Below are 22,197 nucleotides of genomic sequence, written 5' to 3'. Positions count from 1 at the left end.
AAGAGAGAAGGAGAGTGACGATGAAGAAGGTGAGGAGAAACACAGGAGAGGTAGAAACCCAAATGCCGAGACAGAGATAAACGAAGAGGAGGGTAAAGAGAGGAAGAGCTCTGTTGTTTCAGACATTAAGGAAACATGTGAGGGGAGTGTTGAAACCCCAGGGGGGCAGAGCAAGAATGTTTTTGAGCCGCTGCAATTGAGAGAGGGCTCCACATCACGTCAGTGGTCCTCACCACATCCGATCCTCTCCAAGCTTTTGCACTCTTCCACCTCCAACTCCTCCTGCTCCTCCATCAACCTCTCCTCAACAGAGAGCGATGACGTCTTCACTGAAGGAGAGGATGCTGACTCCAAGAGGAAAGCATTCAGGAAGGTGAGATAAACACAAAGTGCATAGATGGAAGCAGCTACACATCACAGTTTATAATGCAGAATAACATTTTCACTTCCTAATCCAACAAGTTTCACACCTGTGCATTTCCACTGCTTTGGTTTTCCACAGAAGAGGCTACAAAACTATCTTTCTCAACTGTTCTTTGCGCCTGTGGTCTTGGTGATTTGCATGGGTTTCAAAGAGGACTTTGATATTGTCAAATTTGAATGGCATTTGCATGCCTGGCTGCTACAGATATGAGAGTAGAGGAGAGCAGACAGTGGGAGGAGGACTAGGGAATAGAAATTCCATTTTTGTCAGTGCAGTTTGTGTTTTGTATTGTCAGGAGCAGAAAACTGTACACTGCGTCCAATCAAATGTGACAAATTTGACATAGTTGTGCAAAAAACAGTAATATTAAGGATGCAAACATCTGCAATTTGAATGATTAAGTCTAAAATATCATATAGGCAAGAAATGTTCTTGAACCCTTACAAACTGCTCATGTTCTGACTCTTTACAGTTTCCCATCATAATTAGGTCTTATACCAAAAATCTAATTTTAATTAAGAAATACCTTATCAATCATTAAAAAATGGGTGATTAATCCTTGATTAAGCACTCAGAAAGTAGAGAGTTTTTTCTTTAGATTTTACATACAAAAACAGGGAAACATAACAGCTGTAATGATGTCAATTAACTTTATTGACTGTTGATTTTAACAAATATGGGTCAAATCAAAAGACCCTCTATGGCCAAATATTTTTTTAAGTTAAAATATTTCCATTTTTATATTCTGGGTTACTTTGAGAAATGTCATACAAGTTTAGGACAAGATATTAGTGTTTAGGGTATTTTTACTGCTCTGAAGTGGAAACATTTCTAAAAATCTGATCCGAACAGGATGGAAATGTATCCCCTTTATATTTTTATTTTATTTGTTTGATCATGCAAATTGCAGAACTGTATAAATATGGCAGGATGAATGAACCAAATTGCAAAACACGTAATTTGCTATTTAAAAACCTGCAATAAAGTAATTAGAAAACAGTATGGAAACATTAGATCCACATTTTGTAAAGATGTCTCTACTGATCTAGTGCAGCCTCCCTCGCTTTTCTGGTTTGTCACTGGCCTTGTTTTTATCTGGAATCAGCTGTTTTGTGTATATACAAAACAGATCATAACTGTTGAGGTATACTCTTTTTGTAAACAACAAACCGAAATGAGAGAGAGACGTAAGTGTACGATACGCCCTGAAAATGTCTCAGATGTCATTTTCAATTAGGAAGGACTGAAAATTATAATTAAAGTTAGTTATATTAGTTGTAGGATCAGAAAAGCACAAAGACTTACTGTGACCTCACAGTAACAAGGTCCTGGATTCAAACCCGCTGTCTGACTGGACATTTTCATTTACAAGCAGGCTTAGGTGAATCACAAGCTATAAAATGCCTGCAGGTACATATGTCTGTTTGGTTTACACCTGTTGAGCTGTCCAGGGTGTACCGTACCTCCTCCTCATGCCTCTATAAACCCAGTGATTCTAAATGGATGGATTGGTATAATGGTGAAAATTCACATCCTCAGACAAAGCTCTTGTAGTGACTCATATGAACTCATAATTCAGACTCCATTTTTAGGATCTACCTTAGGGACCACAACATTGAAAAGATTATTGGAGGTCAGCCCTGCCTCAAGAAATTTCCTAACACTGACATTTGTTCTCAAGGCTCTGTGGAAAATATGTCTGTTTAACATCATCCTCTGCTCTGCTTTTATCTCCTCAGTGTCGTACCTGGAAAACATACCTGACCATGATGCACTGGTCGCTGCGGCGGCAGAGCTCCTGGGTCCAGCTGGCCGGACACCAAGGCATGTGTTATGATTCAAAACACACACACACACACACACACACACACACACACACACACACACACACACACATACACACGCGCACACACACACGCACACACACATCAATATCATTGCTGCTGTGAGAGTCATCTTTTTCAGGAATCTTATCTTATATGTATTTATTATTTATTCAGAGTTTTTTAGAATAGATTATATCAGACGAAGGATCCTTAAGTGAGGGATCTCATTGAGGATTACAGTACATAGACCTAAGTAATGAATCACACAGTATGTGATATACAGCTTCAGTGAAGATGATGATTTTGTTGAGGCAAAATACATCATCACTCCATACAGTTTATTTAGTGGAGTGGTCCTGAAATCAGATAATATCCAGTCTGCCTTCTTGCTTTTCTGAACTGCCAAATTATTCTTCATCCCTTCATTCACGGTTGCTGCTGTCACCAGGTAACCTGCAGCTGAGCGAGGGAGGGGAGGTGCTGAAACTGTACAGTGAAGTGGAGGCCACATGTCTGGACTGCCTGATGAGGGACCCACTGAGACCCTTTGTCCCGCAGTACCACGGCTTAATCACCAGGGGGGAGCACTGCTACATCCGCCTGGAGGACCTGCTGAGTGGCCTCAAGAGACCTGTGATCATGGACTGCAAGATGGGAGTGAGGTACGGTTGTTATGGTGCTTTCAGTCTTGTCACATGATCTTTATCAGCATCATCAGTAATCCCCCAGATGTCATCAAATCCATGTTGGCTTAAATGCTGAGGTTCAAAGTTCATTCTTGACATTTGACTTTGGAAACAGCAGTTGTCAAAAAACAATCTCACTTCAAGGTCCATTTAGCAGTTGCTCTAGATTCCCGATGAATTGCCTTAGATCATCTGTTTTTTTAATCAGTCTAAAAATCGAACTCAAATTCTCAAAATTCTATTTGTAAATGTGTATTCATTGAGCCAGTTCGGCTCTAGTGTGGCTGTTCAAATTATCCCTAATTGATCTAAAACTAACAGTGTTTGTATCGGCATGTTTTTCTTCACAACATCCCTTATGAGAGTTTCTTTTTAGAACATACCAGGAGGAGGAACTTTTGAAAGCACGGACAAAAGCCACCCTGCGGAGTGACATGTACCAGAAGATGATTAAAGTCGACCCATCAGCTCCGACAGCAGAGGAACATGCACAGAAAGGAGTAACCAAATGGCGTTACCTTCAGTGGAGGGATACAACCAGCTCTACGTCCACGCTGGGCTTCCGAATTGAGGGTGTCATGGTAAAATTACTGCACAACTTATGTTACCCAATGTTACCAATTTAAATTGTTTAATTTGTAACTGAGCAGTTGTATTTCTCTCTCTCGCTGTGAATCAGATGGAGGACGGAAGTGTCCAACGAGACTTCAGGAAAATTCTGACCTTAGCTCAGGCCACAGAGGCCCTGCTGTACTTCACCAGGAGTCAGCTGGTTATCCTGGTCAGTTGTGTCATTGACATTAGTTATCTTATACTGCACATACCTTACATAAATGTGTCCACAAACCTAGAACCAGGTGTCACTCTGTGTAACTGTGAGAGTGTGAGGATTGTTCTCATGTTAATAAAGATACAAATTTTGACCATCAAGAATAAGAAAAAGATATATTCTAAGTGAAAAGAGCTTTAGGGTTTATAAAAGGATTGTACAAGATATTGAGCAGGAATGTGCAAATGTTCACAGCAAAAACAGTATGAGGACTGCAACAAACAATCTCAATCAAAAGTCAATTATTTTCTTGATTAATTGATTAGTCATTTGGTGAATGGCTATAGAAATAGTTAAAAATGAAAATCGCTATTTCATAAAGCTTAAGATGTAACTTCAAATGTCTTCTTTTGTCCTAACCAACAGTCCTCAACCCAAATATACTCAGTTTACTGTCCTAGAGGACCTAGAAAACAAGAAAATATTCACATTAAAGAAGCTGGAACCACAGAGTTTTGTGCAACTAATCGACTAATCCTTGCAGCTCTAAATACTATAAAGACGTACAGTATATATGTACGTGCGAGAAAACACATTTACCATAACAACTAAATTGAAGTCAAACATATATGAAAATAATATATATTAAACAATCTATTGTTATGAATGTAATGCTATCAGTTTGAAAACCAAAAAGACACCAAAAGAAAACAAAGCTGATGAAATTTGTACAAATGCGTTTCTTTCTTTCTCAGTTTTCTTTACTTCATTAATCGCTGTTTCTCTCCACCTGCTGATTTGGCATTTGATGTCTCTTCTCATTTCATCACATGGATTGTTTCACCCTGCGTAACACTGCTTGTTGCCGCTAAACCTTAATTGTATTTCCACCTCTCAGAAAGCATACCACTCCAGACTCCTGGCCCTGAATAATGCACTGAAGAATTCACCATTTTTCGGAACCCATGAGGTTGGTTTTCATACAGACACAAATCTGCCCTTTGTAAAAATGCTTTAAAATAATATTTAATGAAAGTGAAAAGGATGTAATTAAATAGCAGCAACAGCATGACTGAGGCAAAACAGTATGGTATAAATTATGATCTATTAGCTGCTCATGTATTAACAACAATTTATATTCAAGTCTCTGGAATCAAGTCTTAAGTTCTTATAATGAATCTACGTCTATATTTATGTTGACCTGATCAGGTGATTGGCAGCTCGCTTCTCTTCGTCCACGACCACAGCAGCAAGGCCAATGTGTGGATGATAGACTTTGGAAAGACAAACCCGGTGCCTGACACAAGAGAGCTCCGACACAATGTCCCATGGGCTGAAGGGAGCAGAGAGGACGGCTACCTCATCGGTCTGACCTCCCTCATCTCTTCTCTGAGCCAAGCCATCAGTGTGGCCTCCTGGCAGCAGGAAAACCACTCTGAGCAGGACAAGACTGGGGGGTTAAACAACACTCAAATTCAGGATCAGGTGGACCAAATGGCTGCTGTTACGCTTTAAATGGTTGCCTCATTTCACTGGAAAAGACAACAGAGAAAGAGTTGATGACAGAAGTGGGTTTAAATACAGGGGTTTTGTCTTTACAGGTGGAGGAGGCGGTCCAGTTCAGCTAAAATGAATAGAAATGTGATATTGTTGTTGTGCTTTTGTACATCTGGCATGTACATACTATAACAGAGATAGTGCTTAGGCTGTACGAGGGGCAGGAGCGAAAGAATATGGGCACCAACGGGCCCCCATCAGTAGAAAACAATAATGCATGTTTGGTAAAGAGGCTACATCCCTAATTATGATGAACATTTTATATGGTGACTCAGAATATAAAGTGTTGTGATACTGTTTTAAAAAGGGTTTACTTTTTAAATAATTATTTTGCAAACATCTTTGTCGTAAAATACAGGGAATGGGTTTTAAATGATTTTTCTCCAACACATTAGCTGTTTTGAGCAGGCTTGTCAGGGAAAACAAGAAGCAAGATCAGTGAAATCAAAGGAGGATTCTTTTGGCTGTGAGTTGGTAAATATTAATGATGTCATTATGGTCAATTAGGACTTCCCACTCAATGGACAACAGCATGAGATCTGAGAGTCTCTGTTTCTAAGCTGGGTCTTGATCAGCTTCAGTTTGGAGAATGATAATTCGTCACTGCAAATATAACATCTATTTTGAGGAGGTTGTCTGTTAGCGGGGTTACTCAAAAGTTTCCTTTCCAGATTTCATAACAGAATACATTTGTAAAACATATTAATAGCAGGTACTGACCCAGGATTTAGTTCTACTGGGCATCCTGTATAATTGCTCATTTCTAGTGCTAATGTACCTTTATCTCTCCCATCTCTTCCTCACATTATTATTATTTTTTATTGTGTTCAACTTTCAGGCATTCTGTAATCATGAGGTAACCCAATGCTAATCTCCCTCTCTACAAGTGCAAGGTGATCCAAGCTGAAGTGTTGTAAACACATTTTGAGAATAAAATACTCAGATTTCCTTTTACATTTTTCTACACCACAATGTTGATTTCCAATTTGTAGCAAATATTTAGTATACAGATGGCTAAGTATCTAGCTAGCTACTATCCATCAGGCATATTGTTTAGCATGTTACAAAACCAACTTAGAAAATACAGTCTACATAGATGAGTAATGCATCCCTAATAATATTTAATCTATGAACTTGTTTTAATTGCAAAAAAGCCTTGATATGTGACCTGCCTCACTAATTGCAGGATCAAGGTTACAGCTCAGACTGTACCGACCCAAACAATCTAAATAATGTGTGAATGAGCAAACTAGTGAGTGATGCTGTACCAAAATCAGTTGAATGAAACAATGTCAGCAACAACAACTATAACATGCTTTTACAGCTCCTTTATTTTCCTAATGGTCAGCCTATATAAAGTATACATCAATTTTTACCATAACAGCCAGTTAACTCCATCGTAAAGGCATCTTGTACGGAAAAGTATCTCATGTTCTTCAGTGGTAGAGCGCCATATTTCTTTTCCATACAGCATATTGGAAGGGCACCCAATTCTGCGCATTAGTATGTTAGACTTAAGGGAATCTTAAATGACATCTTTTACACTTTTTTACACTGGAAGGGGCACCAATACAAGCACCTCCAGCTCACCCCATTACAGCGGCAACTAATAGGGCACTATGTTACATCTTGTGGGGAATCTTTACAGGGACTGTCACATTTCCTTCCACTGAAAGTGTACCAATCATTCCAGACGGTCACATACAGAGGCCTGATTTAACCCATATATCCTGATTTACCCATAACTGAGACAGCATCTACAACACTTTGATATGCTTTCTCCTTTGTGTGGGCACCTCAGAGGGACTTTTACCATGTTTACTCTACTATGGGGGCAGTAGAGGTCACTTTCCTGGCATTTTGTTGGTTTTGTGTTGTTTTGTTACAAAGACAGACTCTTAAATTGTAAGAGACTTTTTCCTCCTTTTTTATCATCTGTTGAAAACTAAATGTGTATGATCATCCTCACTGACAAGGCTGATGAGTTTTGTGGGTGTGTGTGTGTGTGTGTGTGTGTGTGTGTGTGTGTGTGTGTGTGTGTGTGTGTGTGTGTGTGTGTGTGTGTGTGTGTGCGTGTGTGTGTGTTTGACTGCAAAGGTCTCACTTGTGTTACAACTCAAACTAAGCTCATTTTATTCATAGTGAAGAAATTCACAGTGAATCATACATATTAACAAGCACAAACAGTTTATACAACCGAACACTCTTCCTGTAATAAGTCAGTCTGTCTTAAAAAGACTAAACATGCAAATAAAGGAGTCTTTAAAATACACATGAAGATATTGATAAATTATTATGTTGTATTAACAAGGATTCAAAAATGTTTTTGTTTAATGTTGTCTTTTCTTGGTCTTACAGGCTGTACTGATAAATGATACAAACAATGTCCAAGGTATGTGATATCACTTCTACCTGCTCAGTCTTCATACAGTATATCTACATCACAAATCATTTTCTTAGAAGCCATCCATGCCCACTTTCAGTATAAATAAAAATAAAACAAATTCATCAAATTAATCAATTTGTTGTTGGGTCTATAAAAATGGTGAAAAAAGTTGATTGCTATTTTCAAAAGGCCAAGATGCAACCTAAAATGTTTTGTCTCAACCAACAATCCACAACCCAAATTGACTCAGTTTATTGCACTCTAAAAAGCCCAACTTCAAAATTGTTGTTCTAACATTTTATTCAAAGTTGAGCAAACAAATAATTTTGAAAAAAGTTGAACTAACCCAAAATTTAAAGTTTACTAATAAGTAGTGCAATCCACTGAAAGTTTTGAGTTGAGAAAACCTCGGCTAGTGGTTTGGGCATCTGCTGAGGTAGCTAATGCACAGGTAGTACACAGGTAGATGTTTGTTAATAAGACTTGGGAGTAGTGATGTCATGTCACATTATCAAACAACATGTACATTATGACAGCATGGGCTGTGCAGCATTCTGTCAAGATCAGTCAATCCTACAAAAAAAGTAAAATAATTGTTTAGGATTTAGATAACTTTTAGCAGGACAAGTCAACTCAATCAAGTTTATGAGCCACCTTTATGTCGGCCTATACTTTTGAAAGTTTAGGCCTACCTACCTTTCTTCCTACCTACCTTCCTTCCTTTCTTCCTACCTACCTTCCTACCTACCTCACTACCTTCCTTCCTACCTACCTACCTTCCTTCCTACCTTCCTTCCTACCTTCTACAACCTTCCTTTCTACCTAACTACTTATCTTTCTACCTACCTTCCTTCCTTCTTACCTTCCTTCCTACCTACCTTCCTTCCTTTCTTCCTACCTACCTTCCTACCTTCCTACCTACCTCACTACCTTCCTTCCTACCTACCTTCCTTCCTACCTACCTTCCTTCCTACCTTCTACAACCTTCCTTTCTACCTAACTACTTACCTTTCTACCTACCTTCCTTCATTCCTACCTTCCTTCCTACCTACCTTCCTTCCTTCCTTCCTTTCTACCTACCTTCCTTCCTTCCTACCCACCTACCTACCTACCTACCTTCCTACCTACCTACCTACCTACCAACTTTCCTTCCTACCTGCCTTCCTACCTACTTACCTTCCTACCTACCTACCTACCTACCTTTCTCCCTACCTACCTACCTACCTACCTACCTTCCTACCTTCATTCGTACCTACCAGAGCCACGCTGTATATTTTCAAACTGCGGCCTACAGGCATTACTTCAGGTCAGACAGCAGGGGGCGTCGTGCTGCAGAAAGCTGAGCGGGACAACGCGACCGACATCAGCCGATAGCAGCACGAACAATCACCGTTTCCAGTCGTTTCACAAATATCACGGTAAAAAAGACAAGTAGCAGTTAATTATGAAATACTGTCAGGTTGTGTCACTAGGTCCAGCGTAACAGCTCGCTAAGCTGACTGTAACGTACCGCTCATCTAACGGAGGTGAAGCTGAAAAAAGCTAGTTTGTCTCAACAGCGAGGCTAACTAATTTAGCATCAGGAACTCTTATTTTTGGGGGGATTTTTTAGCGCCACAGTAAGCGGCAATAGTTCCTCGAAGGCTGAGGACGACTGAAGAACTTTCTGGATGGACCGGTTGCCTTTCTGTCGGGGCAAGTACCCCAACCTGGCCGTGGTGACCCGCGTGTTGAATCACAGTAAGTTTAATATTAGCTCTTTATCATCACGTTTGGACACCTTTGAGTCAAGTAATGAGGGTTTATGGTTGAAAGCCCTGGTACAAACTACCTGCTCACACTGATTTGGCCTCATGGAGATTGCAGCTAAAATGTCAAATATTTAAACATAATCAAAGGTTAACTGTAGTCACTGGAGACCATGTTTACCTTTTCGTATGTACACTGAAGTTAACTCTTACATACTGATGATATTCAGACCCTGCACAGTATTCACTCATAATTAGTCTCACTTGTTACATTATTTGTTACATAAAATACAGGAGAACATAACTTTTTCAATTAAATATATTAAATGTGAATGCAACATTATTTTGTAACGGTGACGTTTGAATTTGAATAAATATGGGTCACATACTCTACAAAAATGTGTATGAGCTGCACGGAATTTTATTTAAGTTAAGTTCAAATATTTAAATTGTTGTGTATTCTGTGTCACATTAGGAGAAGTCCTCAAATTTCCAGGTAAAAGAAAAGTATTTGAGTCTAATTTGACCCTGAAAAAATGACCCTCCTGACATATTTGAGATGTGTATAAAATACTCTTTGAATATACATAATTTATATTGATATATATTATTATATATATTGAACATATTTATCTACCCCTTTTCACTCATTAAAATGATAGAGTTTATGAATACGCAAATGTATTTCATTTCAGAAGTTTAACTGCAGGATTCAAGATGTTTTCTACTTAACTGTGAAGTCCATTTTCAGTGTGTGTGCACTGGAAGCTTCAAGTTTTTTACATCACACTTGTGTAAACTGCATATTAAATCAGATTGACTCCACACTAGTTGTGATAACACACATCATGCTCACACGCCCACTCCTTAAAATCAGATTTCCAATTTGGCAGAGGCAGATGAAGCAGCACTTAGTAAGTATAATTTCTAATGAAGGAGAAGGCAAGGGGGTTATCTTTTTTAAAGAGGATTTTAACAAGATAAGAGGATTTTAACAAGATAATTTAACTTTTTCTGTGCGGGGAAAAAACATTAAGCACAGATTATTTTTTCAATGTACAGTATTTTATATATGTCTTAAAACATGGCTGGAGGGGATCTTTAAGAAACTGAGTGTAATGTCCAAACTCAGTGAATATACCAGCTCTTCTGGACATTTATTTAAAAAATGTAATTAAATTTAAAATATATATATATGTGTGTGTGTGTGTGTGTGTGTGTGTGTGTATATATATATATATATGGGTTTTTTAAAGCTGGAGAGACTTTACGAATTACTTTAAAGGAAATGTGCTTAACTTTATTGGCAGTTCCTTGTAGTTTACACTTGGATTGAACCGCGTCGGTTACGTCCCCCGGAAGAGGAATGTGCGTAAACGTAGTAGTTCCGTCGTCTTCTCGTCAACACGCAGCGAGCAGGAAGGCTAAGCTAAGCTAACCTTAGCAGCTGGCCAAAGAGCACTCCCTGTGTCGTCGCTCGCCTTTGTGTCCAACGACTTGGGATGTCGGAGTTTCTCCCCCAGCCTAGTCTTTGTGTTTCGTGAGAGAGCGACGACGGGTCCTACATATATTATTTTTGTCATCCAGTGTTTTGTTTTTTTAATCTAACACTATTGCAGAAATATGGCGGATGGCGGGCATTACTACAACGGTAAGGAACCAGCTTCACCACAGCATTAATCTTACATCTTGCTACCTGTGCCGTTAATTTTCAGACCGTGGGGAGTTTTTGGTGAGGAGAGAGGTCAGGAGCACTGGCTTCATGGTCCCAGGAGGTAAAATCATGTCTGTGGAGCACTGTCGAGATCTAATCATCTTACTTTTATAAACATTAGTATTTCTCCATAAACGTTATGTTTTTGTTTTTGTTGTTGTTGTTATTGTTATTGTTATTACCAGTATTTATTGGTATTTGAGTAACAGTGTGCTTTAGAGTTAAGACAGAATACATAAATGCATAGGTCGTGTTGTGTGTAGGCCTTTTAAAAGTGAGCGTTGTGAATAAAATTCATATGATTTAAGATTACTTTTTCTCCCAGACAGCAGTGTTTTAAGATTTTAGTTTCCCCAAACTACACTGCAAGCAATAAAAATGCACAATTTTGGCTCCATTTTGCCATTATCTCATTGTACATTTCCGAGTGAAGTTTATACTTTGTATTGTCCACCTTTATTTGGACTTAGTGCTTTTTGTTTGCTCATGTATGCATGTGATGTGATATGAGTAAATTAAATAACTTGATGTATATTCTCTATCAGAGCACGATGATAGAACCGCACCACAGTTTCGCAGCCGCAAAGGCAGAGGATCCAACAAGGGTCGGTCATTTGACAGGTCCCGCAGGGAACGCCAACGGGGGAACCACTCAGGAGGCTTTGGAGGTCCGGGACCAAGGTCTAGGCTTGATGATCCCGATGGAGACGTAACCATGAGCGACAACTCTCAGGACAGCAACTCCCAGCATAGATTGTGAGTGTGGCTAATGGGTCAGTGTTGAAAGGTTAAAGTTCCCAAGCACCATGCCTGTTTGAGGCATAGATCAGTTCTAAATTCATATAATGTTCAATTCAGGACATTGTACACATTTCCTCCTGGACAACTTTCAGGCTCACAAATATCTTCTTGCTTTAATCCTTGTGGGTTATTTGTAATTTAACATAGTGTTGATAATTTAACTCATCAGATATTTGTTAGAGTGGGATTCATTTACAAGCACCAATAGGGCTTAAAAAAATGTCAAATATCTTGACAGAAGTGCAATAATAAAAACTTTAAAGTAAAATGAATCACTTTAATCTAAATACTGTCATATTGTAACTTACTGTTGACTTATTTCACACGCACCAAAAGACCCACTGGGTGACATGATATACATTTCGACTACAGCCGAGCAACAATTGGTGTTGGTAATGCACCATAAAAGGTAACAAGGCAGTCATTAAAGAGGAGGAAAAGGTATTTTCCTTGATGTTTTATGAGGTGAGAAGTGCATTCAAAATGTTTTTAGCACCTTAAAAGAAACTTGCCACTTTGAAAATTCAGAAACACCACAGGAAGCTCTGCCCTTTATAATCCTTGTGCCTAAAGGTCAAAACAGAGAAAGGGTTCCTAGAAATATTCCTGTGTTGGAAATGTGTAAAATGATGGATTATTTATATCCCTGTCTTGTCTTTTTCAGCAACCCCTATAGCAGGCCCTTTCGCAAAGGAGATGGACGGTTTGACAGAGACAGGCGACAAGGCAAAGGGGGAGGAGGTGGCAGAGGAGGCGGAGGAGGCTTCAGAGGAGGAGGAGGAGGAGGGAAAAACCGATCAGGCTGGTACAAAGTGACGGTGCGTATTACATCAGTCACTACAGGAGATCCATAATTGTACTTTCCAACTGGTTGATTATTTTTTCCCTTCATGTCCATTTAACAGATACCACACGGAAAGAAATATGACAAGAAATGGTTATTGCCAGCTCTTCAGAACATCTGTACAGTACCATACACACCTGAACAGGTACGGTTCAGTCTGATTTATATAAATGATTACTAGTAATAGAATAGATTCAGAAAAGCCGTAAAGGGATAGTTTGCTTTTTGACTGGTTGTTGGTGTGTTTCTGAGGCTTTGATGAACTAGGGTGTAGACAATATCCTTACACTTTAGATGACTGTTCATTGTGTCTTTGTCTCTCCCCCATCTGTACAGTACCATGTTGACCACAACAGGGCCCATTTCTATGTGAATGATTCCTCTGCTGCAAATGCTTTGCACAAATGCTCTCACAAGATCACAGACACAGAGGGTTACAAGGTACGTTGCAGTAATCCTGCAAATCTTGCTCTTACTGGTGCAGAAAATTGTCTGGCAAAAGTCTGACATCCCAAATGATCCATCCTCTTGCATGCATCATCAGATCATAGTAACACGCTACACCCTTCTATGCTGTAATTAAATTCTCATCCTATTCACTTCAAATTAACTGTCACTTACCCACCATTCTATATTGTGTTTACCAAGATTCAAACTAATCAGCTATTTACTAATCTCTCATGTTACCTGATGTTTGTTTCCTGAAGGTGGAAGTGCACGTCAACCCCAGCGCTCCACCATCCTTCCTCCTCCATGACCTGAAGCCTGAACATTTAGAGCATCTGAAGGTGAGCTAGAGGAAGTAGTAAACTATCGGAAGGGTCTGAATGGCCCTCAAAAAAAATGTTTGACCCTTTGAACTATTAAGTACATCATAATATTAATAAGAAAAATATCCTGATTGAGCAATGGACGATTTTTGCGGTAAGGTCCATCAGTTAATTTCATGCACTGCACTAACCGGGGTTGGCTTTGTCTTGAATTTGACAAAAGTGGAAATTAGTTCCTGAAATAAAATAGTATGGTCTGAATAATCAAGTTTGATCAAGGACACCGTTTTTGGGTCTGTTGGAGACTATTTTAAAGCCACAACTCTCATTCAAAGTTGATTGTTTTTTCCTTCTGTCCATAAACCCCATCATAATAATCTGTCCTGATGAGATCTCTCACGTTAGCTGTCTTTAATCTTTCACAGCAATGCATGGCAAAACGCTTTGATGGCTCCCAGCAAGCACTGGACTTGAACAACATTCGCACAGACCCAGGTAATTGCTCTCCCATCCTTTTCACACATCAATTGTATGGATTGAAAAGAACACAAATTTCAATATTTTAGTATTTTGGTTGCTAATTTTATTTTATGTGACAGACCTGGCATCCCAGAACATTGAAGTCATCCTGAATAGGAAGACAAATATGGAAGCTGTCATCAAGATAATTGAAGAAAACATTCCAGAGGTGAGAGTGACACATTTTTCTTGCATCCTTTTTTCCTTGTTTGCTGAAAGAACTTGATCATGTGGTATTCAGCGTGCCATAAACTATTTTCTGTTGACATAATGTTAACACAAATCCTTCCTGCTAGCCAACAAAGTGGTTACTCAAACTAAATGTGCTTATATTGATGCCCTCTTCTCCTCTTACCAGCTGGCGAGCTTGAACCTGAGTAATAATCGTATTCACAAACTGGATGAACTCACTGAATTAGTTACCAAGGTGCCTAATCTGAAGACCCTCAACCTTTCCCATAATGAGGTGAGTGGAGAGTGGAGAGTCTCTCAGTTGAGAGTTTTTCAGACCTTTAACTTTTTGGGCTTTTTAAAATATAAAATGTGTATTTCATTGTTTCCATGTGGCTATACAGCTGAAGACGGACCGGGAGCTGGACAAGGTGAAAGGCCTGAAGCTGGTGGAGCTGTGGCTGATCAGAAACCCTCTGTGTGACTTCTTCAAAGATCAGGCCTCATACATCAGGTCAGTCAGCGATTCTTGGGGGTGAGAAGTTTTTATGGAGGGGACACTGATGTGACTGTGTGTGCGAAGGGTGTGTCCAGGGTTCTAGCCTGTATGACAAGAGTAGCAGTGTGCTACAAAAGAAGATGAAGCAAGCCTTTGGGTTTTGTGTTAAGATTTCTGTACGGTAACTGAAACCATTTCTCCAGCAGTCAAGGATGAACTTTTGGATTGAACAGAGCCAGCTGACACCAGTTCACTGTTTGTGTGTGTATGTGTTTATTAATGTGTGTGAGCTAAAAGAGGGAGAAAAGAACCACAGTAATTCATTTCAGTGTTTATGGCAACTGATTCTTCTTCTTTCTTTTTGGTTTAATTTTACACAGGGTGTTTCTTCCTACCTAATGATTAACATTTCTGTTTCACTCTGCAAATTAAAAAACATTTCTTACTTCCAAAAGTTGCTAAGAGGACATCTTAAAATGATGCAGCTCCATATTGTTTTCTTATCAGCTTGCCTTAACTCCACAGTTTGAACAGCCATCTTCTCTCTGCTCTCAGCTTCTCTGTGGCAACACCCTTTCAATCCTACGTCTGCTTTGAGGTTCTCAGTGACGCTGTACCCAGCACTCCCCTGGTGACATCCTGGTTAGTCATCTCATGAACTGCAGTAAACACCATCACTCTGTTGATGATATATAACTCCAAGGGTAGACTGGGTAATTCTTAAGAGTACATTCAGCATGACAGTCCACTAAGACAAATTGATGTGAACTTCTATCAAAATATGTCAAGGACATCTCTTGAGCAGTACTGTGCAACAGTGTAGGTTGTTTATTGGAGAGAAGGCACCTCAATTGTCTAGACAAATGTTTGGATAAAACAAAGAAAATCCACAGCCAGTGCTTTCCCCCTACCCTCATAGCACTTGCCCACTCTGCAGCCTATGTCAGGCGAGTATGGAAGGCTGGATAGCCCATGACGGGTAAGATCCCACCTCGAAACCCCGGGACAACCTAAGGCAGGCACAGTCACGATTACTCAGCCTTAGTCCCTGTGAGCGCTGCCTCACTGAGAACGCAACGAGAGGAGATGGAGAAGGCGGGACTACACAGGAGAAGCAGCTGGGCTGAGGCGCAGGGGGATGTGTGTCATTATCAATGACCAATGATGACCCAAAGAAAAGGAAAAAACAGTCTGTCTCTACTCTTCCACTCAGTTGGTCCTCCTCAGCCTAAACGGGCCCCGGCTGTTCAGTGGAAAGAGTTTGGCAAACACCCGTAACTAACCTCTGAGGGAAATATTTTCCTGAACTGGAAATTGAAGTTCAGTTTTGCCTGAAATAGGCCAAATGAGAAAAAAGTGAAAACACTTCCTCTTCCAATTTGCTGATGGCTCTGATCAGTACAACAATCAGCTCAAATATTAAGCACAGAGGGCAGGGAAGGCAATTATCATTTTAGTCAAATGTTTCATGATCTCCCTCTGTAACAAGAGGCTTCAACTCAAATTAAACAAGTAAAGGGTTTTAACCAAGGAGTGCTGTTACTGCTAGTGCAGGAAGACTCACCTCAGAGTTGGTGGTGGCAGTTATATAAGTGAACACATGCTGCTGTGCTTGTGCAGCAGGGGAAAGCTCTAGGATGAGTGGTGAGAGCTGGGTCCAGCTCACTCTGAGACCCGCTGTCCTTTCTGTTCAGCTCTATTCTCAGGTTCTTTTGCTGATAATCGTGGACTGAGGCACCAACAAATTTGCACACATGATGAGTAGTGAGTGGCACTTCCTCTGAAACTAATTTACTTTTTCTAGACACATTTCTATGTGAATTTAAAAAAAATTATACCCAGCCCCTGTTTTGTTTTTTGGAGATGCAGTCTCATCTGTTCTCCAACATCTTGGCCAGAGTTTGGGTGGAAGTTAACACGAGACTGGCGGTAACCACCTCTCTCCCAGGAATCTTTTTTTTACTGATTCAGAATGGATGTATCGGCTGGTTTCCTGTGCAGTCTTGTAGACTGCAGGTATTCGCATGATTGTGAGTGTGTGCGTGCTTCTAGAAAAGTATGTTTGTGTTGCTTCCCCATGTCAGATCTGTGTATACCTCCATAGTGGGGGAGAGGGTGAGTATACCTGCTGGTAAGTACACTTTGGGGTGGGAGAAAGCATGAAACTAAAGGGAGGAAAAGAGTGTTTATGTTAGTCCATTTATGGATTCTACTTTTCTTACAAAGAATATTACATCCTGTGCAACACTGGTTTTAGTTCTGATGATTTTTTCCCCAGAAATGTGTAAATGATTGCATTCTCCCAAATGTCTCTAAAATTACATCAGCTGAACAGTGACAAAAAGTGGATCAGCAGGTGTGACTGAGAGTGGTATCTGCAGTAATGAGCATCATTTATGTGCTTGTGGGTCAGTTTTTGATGATAACTTTGTTGCTCTTTATTTTTTGTTTTGTTTTTTTGTTTGTTTTTTGTTCCTGTTCCTGGACCAGTGCTGTGCGGCAGAGGTTTCCTCGTCTTCTCAAACTGGCAAGTCTACACATTTATTTCCACACCATCCTCCTCCTCTTCATTAGGAGTGTATTTTTGAGCACTGCATGTTCTCATAGTTTTTTCTGTAATAATTATATTTCTGTAATGCAGTACTACAACAATTTTACATCAACATTTTAATTAGGTGAATGTAAAACTGTACCCTATTACATGAAGATGCTTGATGCCAAGCAATAGTGAATGAAGAAAAAGATCTCCATTTTATCCATTTTAAGTATGTAAATGTTTTGATCCTCATGTAATTTAAATGACTGTATATATATATATATATATGTGTTGAAGTTCATCAGCAGAATTTTGGATGTAGAAATGTCCATATCCACAAAGAATTGCATACAAAATGGTAGAGAGGTTCAGCAGTGCTAATTTTTCTCTCGTCTTCCTCCTTGCGTGGCTTTTTTAGGATGGTTATGACCTTCCCCCACCCATTGGATTCGATGTGGAGACGCCCACCACCATCCCCCCCTGCAAGGTTACTTGTTTTATCTCATGTGACTGAATTGTACACAATGTACTCAAACTGACATATTGATTTGTCCTCTGGTGTACTTGACATTCAGTTTAAATGCTCCATGTGGTAATTTCTGTACCTGACTGATATTTTTTCATTTGACCATCCAGGGCAGCTGTTTCGGTTCTGATGAAATTAAGGCTCACATCCTTCGATTTCTGCAAGAGTGAGTTTCTACTTTTTTTTCTTCTTCTCTTAACATTGAGTAGATCAGTGCTCTTGTTTAGGTTTAACTCACTGGTAATGTGACCCTGCTAGTGACGTGTAGTACTTCCAGTATTACATTTTATACAACTTGTACATTTCCATAAAAGGTTTTGTGGGCAAGAGAGAATTAAAGGGTCAAAAAGGTTCCAGTATGGGAACACTAACTCATGTTGCACTTGACTGTGTTGCAGGTACTACAATATATACGACTCAGGGGACAGACAGCCTCTCCTGGATGCTTACCATGATGGAGCCTCGTTATCCCTCACAACACCTTACTCCACACAAAACCCCTCCAGGTAAGAACACACAGACAGACACGTGCATGTATACTAAAGGTGTCAACCTTTAACTGTTAATCTGTTCACCACCAAGAACATTTTTGACAAGTTACACACGTCAGTCCACGGGTTAATTTGCAAACACGCTATGCTAATCTTGCTGCTAGCTTGCAGTCTAAGGTTAAAAACTGTAACTTGGTGTGGGTTAGAGCTAGTCTAGTACCTTTAAACAAGAGTGTGTTATGCCATAGAGAGCTACTGTGACTGAACACATTGAAAACACTAAGGAGAAGGATGAGTTTTATGTTAATGTTATCTGGTTAGTCACTGGTTAATAGGGGTCTGCACTAGATGTATAACTTGAAATTTGAGTTGTTCTTTTAAAGTGTATTTATTTCATTAGCTCCATCCATCATTTGATTCTTTTTCACTTTCATTTAAAAATTTCAACAGTATTCAGAGTGATCACATCTGTCCCTTTTCTCTGGTGTTCAGATCCAGTCTGGGAGAGTACCACAAAGACAGTCGAAACCTGAAGAGGCTTAAAGACTCCAGTGAGTTTACTTAATTAGCTGTTGACCTGTCATGGGGTCTGAAAACAGAATCTTGTTTGCTGATGTTTTCCTCTCTTAAACTTGCCTCCTCCAGCGGTACGGTTCAGACTACTGAAGCACACGCGACTGAACGTGGTGGCTTTCCTCAACGAGCTTCCCAAAACTCAGCATGACATCGCCTCCTTTAACGTTGACGTGAACACCTACACAGTGAGTTCACATTTGTTCTCTTCAGTCTTTGCCAATCACTGCTGTAAATCACTTCTCTGTTTTCATTCTGCAAAATGTTTTCCATTTTCAGAACACGCTATTATCATTCACTGTGAGCGGAGTCTTCAAAGAAGGTGAGTTAGTTTTTGTGTAAACGTGATTCAGATGTTATTCTCGTCCACTGCCAGAGGATCAGTGTTGACTTTGTTGCTAATCTGTTTGTTTTTCAGTTGCTGTCGATGGTAAATCCCGAGACTCTACCATGGCCTTCTCTCGAGTTTTTATCACAGTCCCTGCAGGGAATTCTGGGTAAGTCCAGTGAGATCCCAGTGCTTCCTGTTGTCCCTCATATATTCCCTGTTGAATTGTCTGTTTCATAATACTTGGTAACAATTGCTGCTCATCAAGGAAAGGAACTGGACATTACATCATTGAGATTTACCATTTTTGATATTTGACCGTTTTTATTGAACAGTTTGCAATGTAAGCAATAGGCAGAAAGAGGGTGTAACATGCAATAAAGGTCCCTTCCCAGAACTGAATGGTGACCTTGTGGTTAGAGGGTATGTAGGCCATCTGATGCCCCAGATTCATCGTTTCTTAATTGCTAGCATCTATAATTCAATGTGGTGACTTTCTATAATGTTTTCGACTTGGTCTTAAATTCAGTTTCCTTATGGCTTTAACTTTCTCAAGCATGCAGGCACCCAGATGTATTGTCCTAAACTGAAGACCTCTCAATAAGAATAATGATTAAAGTGAAGCCTTTTTAAATTATATTCATTTGACTGACAGGTAGGGCCTGAAACAGTAAACTTCACTGAGAATTGAATAATTATACATAACTGTAAATAAAAACAGATCAAAAAATATGTACATATATATTAAACTGGAATTAAGAAAAAGTATATAAATGCTGCTTATATAACTTTAAAGATTATTTTTTGAATATATTTCAGACAACATACACACTGATACCGATGTATCTGTGCAATATCAGTTGGGCTCTACACACAGGCCAAACACACTTGATTGCAGGTTTATTACACACACATTAGTAAAAACTAAAGCAATCTATTAGGTAGGAAAGTAAGATTTATTGCCGATATATTGTTTCAGTTCTACGTAAACAGGAAAAACAGGAAACTTCACCAACAAGCCAGAAGGAAGAAGACGCACAGCAGTCAAAATCTCACGGTCTGTTGACTCTGCTCTTTCTCTGATAGTTTGTGCATAGTCAATGACCAGCTTTTCATCCGGATGGCCACAACAGAGGAGATCCGCCGAGCCTTTGTGGCTCCCGCCCCAACTCCATCTTCTAGCCCCGTCCCCACCCTCACTGCATCACAGCAGGAGATGCTTACAACCTTCTCACTGAAGTCTGGCATGAACCTGGAATGGTCCCAAAAGTGAGTGTTTTAATGTTTTGTGGGCTTTTTTTATGCAAGTTTATTTTTTATATTTTTTATGACTTCATTTAAAATGTCTCAACACTTACTCTTCATCCAGGTGTTTGCAAGACAACGAGTGGGACTTCAACATAGCGGCCGGAATCTTCAATAAGTTAAAGGTGACGTTTATTTTAATGATTGGTATCTATCATCATTATTATTGAAAGGCACTAAAATGCTTTTTCCCCCCTTTTGTTTCAGGCGGAAGGAAAGATCCCCGATGTTGCGTTCATAAAATGAGAGGCACACTTCTGTGAAATAAAACATGAAGTATTTTTATTTATCCTTTTATTATTTGCCTTTTGTTTTATTCAAAATAATGTAGATCAAGCCAACATTTGTGTTAACCTAGATCTGACTGTTTGACCTGAAGACTGATGTTAAACAGTTTTGCTTATTGTTAGTCATTTGTACATACATCACTACATGTTTTCATAGGAATAAAGACACATTACCAATGATTTAACTTGTTTTCAATTTGGTTTGTTGTGAGCATTTAACAATAAAAATTATTTTGTTCACTTAAAGCCACAAAGAATATGAGTGTACAAGTTCATTTTTGACCTTGGAAATGGGAATTTAACGCACACACACACACACACACACACACACACACACACACACACACACACACACACACACAAAATAAAAGGTCTTTCTTTTTTATTTTATGGAGTTCTCAACCGCATCCATCATGGAAAAGGTAGCAAGTTAATGTTGGATTACAGCTTTTTTCTTCACAACATTGTTGTTATGAGTATGATTTAATAATTTAATTATTACAAAACAACTTACTCCACCAAAAGAAATTCAAGAGGTGAATATGTGACAGCCACACAGCAAAAAAAGTAAAAGTTGTATAGCTGGCAGTTATATCACAGCTTGCTTGCTTTGTGATAAGATGGCTTTCAATGTAGCTTCAGAGTTTCAGCTACAACTAACGACTATTTTCATTATTGATTGATCTGTTGATTATTTCCTCAATTAAGGCATTACTTACTCGGTACATTAAATATGAAAACGGTGACAAACTATCCACAACCCGAAGATATTTAGTTTAGTGTCACTGAGGATCAAAGAAACCAATAAATATTAACATTTGTGAAGCTGGAAATTACAGAATTTGGACTCAAGGCTTTTAATCAATTATTAAAATAATTGATTAGTTTAATAGTAGGCAACTAATCAATTAAATAATTGTTGCAGCTCTAGTAGAAGTCCATATTACAAAAGCATTTAAAGCAGTGGTGGTTTTTAGCTATTGAAATGTAGAAAGTATGTGTGCAGATGGATTACAAGGTAATTCAAAGTCTTTGAAACAAAGTATGAATATGATATTTCTGACATTATTTACAGTCATAAAAAACAATTTATATGGTAAAATAAATTGATTTGCTAAAGCAACTAATTATTAACCCATGTATGGCCTAAACCTTTATTTAGTAGCTGCACTATGCTCAAGTATACTTGTAGTTTATGAGCCTAAAGTATAGCTTTATTATTACTGCCTACATAACGTATAATGTTGAGCAGACTGATGTTGAAGCTTGACTGAATAAAAAAAATTAAATGTCTCATTTTTCAATCTTGATAATTTAACTTTTTTGTGGAAAAACTATCAGATACAAATTAAACAGTAGAGTACTTAATATACATCTTTAACCATGTCTGGGGGGTCTTTTAATAAAGTACTTTGATTAATGTACTTAAGTTTCCAC

At 39.0% G+C, this 22,197-nt stretch overlaps 1 protein-coding gene across 1 annotated transcript; it reads left to right on the top strand.

Moving 5' to 3' along the window:
• Window positions 1-10,811: 10,811 nt before the first annotated feature.
• Window positions 10,812-21,027, top strand: nxf1a (nuclear RNA export factor 1a). The gene is made up of 21 exons (XM_062425578.1): window positions 10,812-11,047; window positions 11,656-11,866; window positions 12,576-12,729; window positions 12,817-12,900; window positions 13,092-13,196; window positions 13,463-13,543; window positions 13,951-14,020; window positions 14,125-14,213; window positions 14,403-14,510; window positions 14,620-14,729; window positions 17,205-17,241; window positions 17,669-17,737; window positions 17,887-17,942; window positions 18,175-18,282; window positions 18,760-18,818; window positions 18,913-19,028; window positions 19,120-19,162; window positions 19,259-19,337; window positions 20,255-20,437; window positions 20,538-20,598; window positions 20,681-21,027. Exons 1-21 carry the CDS (start codon window positions 11,020-11,022, stop codon window positions 20,717-20,719), a joined length of 1,890 nt encoding a protein of 629 aa, XP_062281562.1. The 5' UTR covers window positions 10,812-11,019; the 3' UTR covers window positions 20,720-21,027.
• The last annotated feature ends 1,170 nt before the right edge of the window (window positions 21,028-22,197 follow it).

This window comes from Scomber scombrus, chromosome 9 (assembly GCF_963691925.1).
Source record: "Scomber scombrus chromosome 9, fScoSco1.1, whole genome shotgun sequence".
Lineage (NCBI taxonomy): Eukaryota > Metazoa > Chordata > Actinopteri > Scombriformes > Scombridae > Scomber > Scomber scombrus.
This window is presented reverse-complemented; position numbering and strand designations above follow the sequence as displayed.